The sequence below is a fragment of the Ptychodera flava genome, unplaced genomic scaffold (genome assembly GCF_041260155.1).
Source record: "Ptychodera flava strain L36383 unplaced genomic scaffold, AS_Pfla_20210202 Scaffold_63__1_contigs__length_709137_pilon, whole genome shotgun sequence".
In the NCBI taxonomy this organism is placed as follows: Eukaryota; Metazoa; Hemichordata; class Enteropneusta; family Ptychoderidae; genus Ptychodera; species Ptychodera flava.
In genome coordinates, this window is record NW_027248385.1 from 290,001 (window position 1) to 300,000 (window position 10,000).

General features: G+C 38.3%; 1 protein-coding gene across 1 annotated transcript in view; it reads left to right on the top strand.

Annotated features, from left to right (window-relative positions):
• Positions 1-10,000, top strand: part of LOC139128660 (MAM and LDL-receptor class A domain-containing protein 1-like) — a 38,347-nt gene that overhangs the window by 16,145 nt on the left and 12,202 nt on the right. Inside the window, exons 9-19 of the mRNA XM_070694395.1 lie at positions 196-280; positions 548-586; positions 1,244-1,420; positions 2,159-2,296; positions 4,685-4,822; positions 5,382-5,726; positions 6,547-6,687; positions 7,478-7,740; positions 8,775-8,859; positions 9,145-9,183; positions 9,716-9,892. Of these exons, the coding sequence (XP_070550496.1) occupies positions 196-280; positions 548-586; positions 1,244-1,420; positions 2,159-2,296; positions 4,685-4,822; positions 5,382-5,726; positions 6,547-6,687; positions 7,478-7,740; positions 8,775-8,859; positions 9,145-9,183; positions 9,716-9,892 (1,627 nt within the window). The remainder of the gene's footprint in view (positions 1-195; positions 281-547; positions 587-1,243; positions 1,421-2,158; positions 2,297-4,684; positions 4,823-5,381; positions 5,727-6,546; positions 6,688-7,477; positions 7,741-8,774; positions 8,860-9,144; positions 9,184-9,715; positions 9,893-10,000) is intronic.

Sequence of the window (10,000 nt, forward strand, 5' to 3'; positions counted from 1 at the left end):
TATTCTGCTGGCCTAAATAATCTGATTTCCTTTTGATCAGGAAAAGATTGGTGGGTATTTATGTCTCTCTATGTGTATGTGAAATTTCATTGCAGTGTCTGTTGCGCTTATATTATGCACGGTAGATCGTCTAAAGCCCAACGTTCATTTCGTTGGTAGCATTAAATAATGTTGTTGTTTTTTCTCGACAACTAGCTGGTATTTGTTGCAATCAGAGGAAGTTTTGCGACAAGTGACATAGCCATCGATGATGTGGTCATCATGGATGGATACTGCACAGGTAGGCTGAATTCCATTTACTTCACTTCGAAAGAAAGAAATAACCGTTCAAAGTAGACGGTCTCAGCCTTGTGAAATACCATGGTAGAGGGATGATTGACAACAATGCCAGAGGAAGAGTCAGTGACAGACAACTGGTGACAGAATAGTTGACAGGGACAAACAGACAGAGAGGCCAAGCGAGACAGATTAGACAGACAGACAGGGAGATATATAGAATCTGCTGTCCGCCACGAAAAGTTTATTATTTTGCCATCCTTTTTTTCAGGAGTGCCAGAGACCACCACAGTAGATCCACAAACCAATGGTTAGTCGTATTTTCATACTTTACAATAATTCTGCATTCACGAACATAGATATTCGGGACTGCTTCTTAGTCGGCAAGCGAATGAATTGCGAAAGAGTATCGCATAAAATAGAGGTGAGAATATCTCATTTAAGGTTATCAAACTCGCTATGGTTGTATTGTTCTTTTGTGCAATCTGACACTGGTCCCTGTAGAGACAAGACCGGGTTAGAGGGTCATCTTCAAGAATCGAAACCACGTATGCTGAGTGTATCTGTATGGACGCGCAACATCCTATGCTACACCCTGAAAGTAAACATCAAATCCATCGGCATTTTCTATGCATTCTTATTTACAATCGTTTACTCTCCAAGACTTACATGGCATTTCTATGTCACCTTCTGACCTCTGACATAGAATCTGAAGTCCACCAATTTAGATTTCTTCTTTCTTCCCAAAGCCGAGCACCAACGTTAATCAATATGTGTTGTCACGGTAAGTTCACCTGTACAGAAGGCCAGTTCGTTGATGAGAATGAGGAATGTGTTTTAGCGACCCTTTGTGTTGATAAAATCCGATGAGGCGGAGTGTTGTAATTCTTTATGTAAGTATTCGGAAAAAGTATACTTTTCGTCGTCAACGGAACCTTCTTAACGCTGTTATCGCTTATCTCCACAGCTATGATGTCGACTACGCAAATAACGACACCAACTCCATTTCCGCCCTCTCCAACACCCCAACCATCATGCAGTCCAAATGAATTTTACTGCAATGCTGATAGTAGATGTATATCTGCTGACAGGGTTTGTGACTTCCGCAGGGATTGTACTGATGGCGATGATGAAGTAAGATGTGGTGAGTGTTTAGTTTAAACGTTAACCTTCTTGTTTCGAAAGCCCCAAAGCTCACCTACGTACAGAGGTATCCTTTGAAAACGTTCACGTCTTATTCAATGAGCACTATGTTTTTTGTGTGAACACTACCAAATTATATGGCGGTTAAGTGCACCGGAAGTGAACCTTTATATATATATATATATATATATATATATATATTATATATATATATATATATATATATATATATATATATATGCAACTATTACGATCACACTATGCAAAGGATAATTTTCTGATGGACAAGAAAGACAGGGGGCGTTAATATTTGACGGTTAAACAGGTTGACAAATGCTAATATAGACTCCGAGAAGTTTAATAAAACAACAGACAAGCAAAAAGTACGGTGTCAACAAATATGATACAAATAGAAACTACATATGCAAGGAATGAATACACAGAATGGACCCTTAGAATAAAAATATCAAGACTCAAACGTCTTAAAAGCATTACTAGGTAAAACAATATCCCTAGAAATGTCATTGCATAGTGTATTACTTTTACCTAGAGATAAAAGCAAATTTTCTAAGGTTCAACCACCAATGTGGAACTTTGTATGAAGGTGGGGAACCGAGAGGTCTCAGTGGTGCATAAAATGGCAATTGACATAATATAATATCATAATTAGGAGAATTTGTTGACACATTCTGATTACAGAACCATGGAGCTTAAAATTGCAATATGCTATATTTTTTAGTTTTCCAAGACTGTGACTTTGAAGGAAACACTTGGTGTAACTGGATCAATGACCAAAATGATACCTTTGATTGGATATTAACACAGGGCAGCACTAGCTCTCCCCATACTGGGCCATCAGTTGACCACACCTACGGAAGTAAGTGACTTTATTGGATGGCTTCACATGCACACTAGTAACAACAGAGCTGCATTTTTTCTTTGAACACGTTTTAGAATAGTAGATTTGGTTAACTTAATGCAATAGGTAAGATCCCTCGTCTTAGTGATACAAAGCATTGCCTGAAATTGTATAATTACGTTTTTTGTTCAAACCAAAACAAATTGATGTAACGTCAGATGTTAGTCATTTGTCGTTTGTTTGTAATCATTGAAAGTGTACCATGCAACCAAACAACTATAATACAACAGTATTTCTAACAAATCGTCTCAATTTATGATGGCTTATTATGTTACAACTATGTAAACCCAGGCGGTAATTTTGTTTCCCAGATAACAGCGGATATTATATTTACATCGAAAATACTTTCGATCGTACGGAGGGCGACCCTGCAAGAATCATAAGCCCTGGTGTCAACTTCGGTAAAAATCAGTCGATATGCTTGACTTTCTGGTAAACTGAACTTTTATTTCTCTTTTGACATACATACATACATACATACATACATACATACATACATACATACATACATACATACATACATACACACACACACACACACACACACACACACACACACACACACACACACATACATACATACATACATACATACATACATACATACATACATACATACATACATACATACATACATACATACATACATACATACATACATACATACACACACAAACAGAGACATAAACACAATAACTCAGAGACACAAACAGAAGCATACACACAGTCATACACAGCCACACTCTACACTAACACCACACACATATACACACACCCACACACACCCACACACACCCACACACCCACACACACACACACACACACACACACACATATATATATATATATATATATATATATATATATATATATATATATATATATATATATATATATTATATATATATATATATATATATATATATATATATATATTGTTTGTATGCATGTATATATGTAGGTTTGGTAAATGCTAAACAGTTTCTACGATACACATATTTTTATCTTAGAAAAGACAGAATAATGAATGGATCATGTGGCTGTCCAACAGAATTTATCTCCAGTCACTTTGAAATCCCGACAGACTGTGAGACATGTCAAAGTTCACTTTGATGACTGATCAATGGATTAACCCACCACTCTGCCGATATGGCTGAAATGTCAATGCGAATTGCGTTATGGCAAAAATATAAACGATCGATTTCTGAACAGAAACGGATGGAACCATCATATTTCTCAGAGAAAAAAAAATATTCATATTTTTCACCCTTTGTTTGAATTAAAACGTTAATGGACAAACGCAGTGTGTACAATGTATGCAAGAAGTGGCAAATACTCACCAATTCGAATTCAGATGGCTGAAGTCACTATTACTTTCCCACCAAATACTATACACATTCATTAGGTATCACATGTACGGGGCACATATTGGGTCACTCAATGTCTACCTGAAGTCAAACGCCACGCTTGGCGATGCCATATGGAGCAGAAAGACTACGTATGGTGACCAGTGGAACGAGGCGAGGGTCTCTCTCAAGTTATCTTCATCTTCAACCAGGAACGTTGTACTGGAAGCACAGCAAGGTTTCGCCATCTACGGCGATATAGCTTTGGACGATATATCACTTGCCCATGGATATTGCACATTAGGTAATCATTACATTTATACAAGATTTGTTTTGTTTGGCTGATCAAATGTTGTAGTAATCAGCTGATTGTAATTCATCTAGGGTAATATACTACCATGAATGGAAACAATTCTGCAAAGGAAGACGTGAGAAAATATGCATTTCTCTCACATGAAATCAATTGTACTATGATCTCTCGCACGGGTTATTACTTTCTTGAGCTGACAGGGTGTGCGGAGGTGGTGATAGATTTGGCTGACCACTTTGATATAACATTTATCGGAAATTGAAAGGTGCAGCTCGCTGTTTACACAGTCCAGACTCACTCCACAGGTGTGGTTGTTTCCTGGCAGCGAAGCTGCGAAGAGACTATAGAGGACTCTTTTTGTTTAAGGTAGATCGCGACGCGGGGACAGACATTCGCACTCTCAAACTTTAACAATTTTTCCTCCGTACCATTAAAGCGGGAATGGCGGACACTTTGAATATCAAATATCTGTAAATCGTGAGTTATTTGTTTCTCCATTACTAAAATTTGCACGGTGATCCCGTATTTTTATTCTCGATTTCGAAAGAGAATGGATGAAAGAATCCTTAAGGAAAGTTATAGCAAAAATTTAAAACTTTGATTTTCGAGGTGCATACTTTCTTACAAACCCGCGCCATCTCAAAGGAGACTTTTTACCAAAATGATTAATTTTTCTGAACGACATTTCAGCTTATACTGGTTGCAATTTTGAGAGTGAAACCATGTGCAATGGTACAAATGACGGAACCGACGATTTTGATTGGTCGATCAGCACTGGTAATGATGGCATAGGGCCGTCCTTGGATCATACCTATGAGAGTGGAACAGGTTAGGTGTCGGCGTCAGATAAACTTTGAACTTGACCTTTCCATACCAAAGCTTGGGAATTACCGCATCCCGAATTGGACGTTAGTCTGAGAGCTCAAAGCTGCCCTTCTGTTATGAAATGAACGTTCGATCTGATGCAATGCATTGAATTAACTTACGGCGATCAGTTACGTAGCACAGACGCCATAGTCAAAACAGCTCGGCCAAATCTCAACTCTTTCAAGTTGGTGTGAAGAGTTAGCAATCTTGCAAAAGTGTGGCAGTAATGGAAGACTTTTCCCAGTGCATTTGTATTAAACTTCATTTAGAAAATGACCATTCGTTGAACTTCCTTTCACGCCGATATGTTGAAGATAACATATGAATGCTAATGTTCTTACTTCTGTATGGTACAATAAATATCAACCAGGCTATAAAAGGCATTCTATCCCCTGTATTAGGATTTATTTTTTCACCTTGAGTTAACTAAAGTATAAGGACATTGGAAACAATTCTTTTACTATATATTGTTTATATGCAAATTCATGTTGACCTAGCAACTGTAGTTCCTATGTTTTAGGTCACTACCTATTGGCTGAAGGCACATCAACGAACGAATTTCAAACAGCTCGGTTTCTGACCGACATTCTAACCCTCGATTCAAACAAATGTCTGCAGTTCTTCTTCGCTTGGCAAGGGCTTGACGTCGGAATGCTCAAAGTTCGAATTAAAATCGATAATAGCTTTGGACAGCCGATCTGGGAACGAAAGTTACAAATCGGAGACGGGTGGAATATTGGCAGAGTCTCCTTGGCTCAACAGGCGAATTTTCAAGTCGTGTTTGAGTTTGTTCGAGGTGCTGGTGAGACCGGCTACGTGGTTATTGACGACATACAAGTCATGGACATCGACTGTCCAAACCCTAGTAAGTTTTATATGTAGAATATAAGATAAGAAAGTATCCTCTTCGAACATTTTTCTGTTTGTAAATTTTGAATTTTTTGATCTGTCAACTGAGTGTGGTATTTTTGAAACAAAATACCCTTCAGCCGAACTGGAGAAAGAGAAGGAGAGACATAATTTTAGGCATCCGTTAGAAATATGCTAATGAGACAACACATGCATTGTGAATCTTAGCAACAGTGAGTACTACTTAAGGCCAGCTATACAACCCACTGACATAAATTTTGTAAGTGGCCGACAAACAACACTACTGAAATGGACAACTTTATAGCTTCAAGCAAAGCCTCGATCGCTCAATGATAATTCAAATAAGTCAATGTTTATTTAATTTTCATGCTCATTGTTCTTCGGTTGTGGATGTTTGCATTGCTCTTAAAATGATTTCATTATAAAGTCAGCGTTTGGTTTTTATGGACGAAAAAAATACTCACTTTTGTATGAGTCGTGCATTTGATGGAGGGAACCAAAATGTATAATTTAAGTTGCATTAGGCAATCAGTCGAATATGCTGGAAGCGCTCAACTGAGAAAATGAGCGATAATGAGATGCGATGGATATTTTCCCACTAATTTTCAAAATATTTCCCAGTTACATATCGATTTAAGTCCATCGTATTCTTTGATGGCGTTGTCGGACCAGATACATAGGGAATATTCAACCGGGGGCTTCGCTTAATGACGGGCAGACTAAACAGGAAATGTAGCTTTTCACCAATATTAATTAGTTCTTTTAATCGACGAAAGATGATCATTCAAGGTTGCGAGACTTGTGCTTCGTTTCAGGTCATTGTGATTTTGAGGATGGCAAGTGTTCTTGGAGTAACATTGTAAACGGCGACGATCTTGATTGGATACTCCGAAGTGGATCTACCTCGACTGGTGGCACAGGACCGACAGCTGACCACACAACTGGAAATATCGACGGTAGGATTATACAATTTAATGCAGAATGCAACTTGGGGACAGATTTTCGGATTATCCAATTTTGAAATTATAGTACCTTGCTGTTCTGCGGGGTCTCATTTCGATGCTCATTGAATAACTTATTTTGTTTTACTGGATAATTTTTGTGACAATAAAAAATGAATCTAACGACAGAGATAACGCAGGGATGGTGACAATTTGAATTCCCCTTGTCAAAGGATTATGGATAAGTTTTATCTATAGCACCCAATTTTGCACGGTGACCCCTGATTTGTGAACTTCATTTTGAAAGAAAATAATTTAAAATCTCCTTACGTATAGTCATTACACATCTTAAGCAAAAAGACAATAGCGTCGATCGCGATTTCAGGTTTGTTACTAAATATAACTGCACGCGCGAGACTTCGGTCAACGCTGCCTTAAATTTGGCCTCAAATTCACGCTTTTGTTGCAGCTTGTTGAGCCATGAATTCATACAAGTAAGCGTGACTTTTGTAGCCATTGTAATACTAGCGTGTTCTATATTGCTCGGGTATGGGGAATATGCGGACAAATATTTATTTATTTATATTAATTGGAGAAAAGTGGCGTCATTTGCAATCAGTGCTATTATGCAGACCTGAGAGCTTGCGTATGCAAGCCGTGGTAAATCGCCAATATACCATGATTTTTTTCGCGTCTCGACCAATCAGATCGCTGTATTTACGCCATCAATATACTGGTATGATATTATATATATTATCGTTTGTACAAGATATTAAATTATTCCTGTCTTATACTTCCGACACAGGCTTTTATCTATACTTAGAGGCTTCTAATGCCTATGCCGGCGTTACAGCAAAGCTGTACAGTCAAACTTTCCCCGCGAAATCCACTACCGGATGCCTTGAGTTTTGGTACAACATGAACGGAGGAGGAATGGGCACCCTTAGAGTGGACATTGTCATCAGTGATGGCCCGAAAACCCCCGACACAATATGGACCCTGAGCGGAAACCAGGGCAGTACGTGGAAATGCGGCAGAGTTTCATTCTCGCAAACCACGGAATACCAGGTGAGATACTGCACTATTGCGAGAATTTCGGAACTGGATAGCTGTTCACTTTTGTTTAGAAAACACAGAAATGTAACATTTACACGTGATAAGTTTTGGTATAGATGTGTTTTTCTATAAGGTATATGATTACGGATGTTTTCAGAGAACTTCAATATCGTCGGTCCATGTGGCAGAATGAACATTAGGATCGAATTTAAGTATTTAATTTTTAACATTAAGAAGTCAAATTGCACATCAAGATTTCTTATCATCATGTTTTTCATGAACCAGCAAAACATTCCATTAGTTACATCCTAATGATTGTTCTGAGTTAATGTTCATTTTACAAAGTCTCCCCGGTCCGGCATCATAGCGGGAAGTGTTTACAGAACAATGTCATTGCATTGACCTTTGTTTCGACAAGAACAACAGAAAAAATGACAATAGACTACTTTTGGAAGTCGACCGGACTCCGAACAAACGTTTCATTAGAAGTCTCCTGGAGGCGATAAGCCATGAGAGTGAAAGGCATTGTTGACTATAGAGCAATAATGATGTAAAAGTATTATTCACAATAATAAACCCTAAAATTCCAATTGGCGTTAATAAAAACTGCGATTCCGAGAAAGAACCTATTCAACCTTCTTGGCCTAAATAACCTGATTTCTTTTTGATCAGTAAAAGATTGTTGGGTGTTTACGTCTTTCCATGTTTATGTGAAATTTCATTGCAGTGTCTGTTGTGTTGATATTATGCTCAATAGATCGTCTAAAGCGTAACGTTCATTTCGTTAGTACCATTAAATAATACTTCAAACACGATTGAAACTGATTTTGGATAATTGGATAGTGAAGTAAGGTTGTTTTAACCTGCAAATGTAAGGTTATCTTCTTTTCTTTTTAAGTCATACACTTGTTTTTATGAGTAATTTGTAACATTGCAACATTCAGCTATAAGCTTATGGCACCTTGCACTTTTAAGAAATTTGATAAATATGAAGATCCAAATATACCAGATTTGTTCCAATCGTGTTTTTATTTCTCGACAATTAGCTGGTATTTGTTGCCGTCAGAGGAAATGGGCCAACCAGTGACATAGCCATCGATGACGTGGTCATCATGGATGGATACTGCACAGGTAGTCTGAATTCTATTTACTTCACTTCGAAAGAAAGAAAAACCTTTCAAATTAGACGGTCTCAGCCTTGTGAAATACCATGGTAGAGGGATGATTTACACCAATGCCAGAGGAAGAGGCAGGGATAGACAAATGGTGACAGACACAAACAGACAGACGGGCAAAGTAAGACCAATTGAACAGAAAGAGAGACAGACAGACAGACAGACAGGCAGACAGACAGACAGACATATATAATATTTGTCCGGCACGAAAAAGTCATTATTTTGCCATCGTTTTATTCAGGATTGCCAGAGACCACCACACTAGATCCACAAACCAATGGTAAGTCGTATTTTCATACTTTACGATGTATCTGCATTCATGAACATCGATATACGGGATCCTGACTGCTTCCCACTCGGCAAGCGAATGAGTTACGAAAGAGTGTTACATAAAGTAAAAGTGAGAGTATCCCATTTAAGGTTATCAAACTCTCTTTGGTTGTATTGTTCTTTTTGTGCAATCTTACTCTTGTCCACGTGGAGACAAGGCCGGGTTAGAGGGTCATCTTCAAGAATCAAACCACATACACATTTATATGTCACCGTGTGACCTCTTACATAGAATCTAAAGTCCTCCAATTTAGATCTCTGCTTTCTTCCCCGACTTTAATCATTCTATGTTGTCACGGTAAGTTCTCCCGTACAGATGGCCAGTCCATTGATGAGAATCAGAAATGTAATTTTGCAACCAAATGTGTTGACATATCCGATGAGGCCGAGTGTTGTAATTCTTTATATAAGTATTCGCAAAAAATATACTTGTCTTCGGCAACGAAACCTTCTTTACGCTGTTATCGCTTTATTCTCCACAGCTCTGCTGTCGACTACGCCAATGGCGACACCAACTCAATTTCCGTCCCCTCCAACACCCCAACCATCGTGCAGTCCAAAGGAATTCTACTGCAACGCTGATAGTAGATGTATATCTGCTGACATGGTTTGTGACTTCCGCAGGGATTGTACCGATGGCGATGATGAAGTAAGATGTGGTGAGTATTTAGTCTAAACGTTAGCCTTCCTGTTTCTAAAGCGCCAAAGCTCACCTACGTACAGAGGTATCCTCATACCAATGAGCACTATGTTCTTTGTGTCAACAA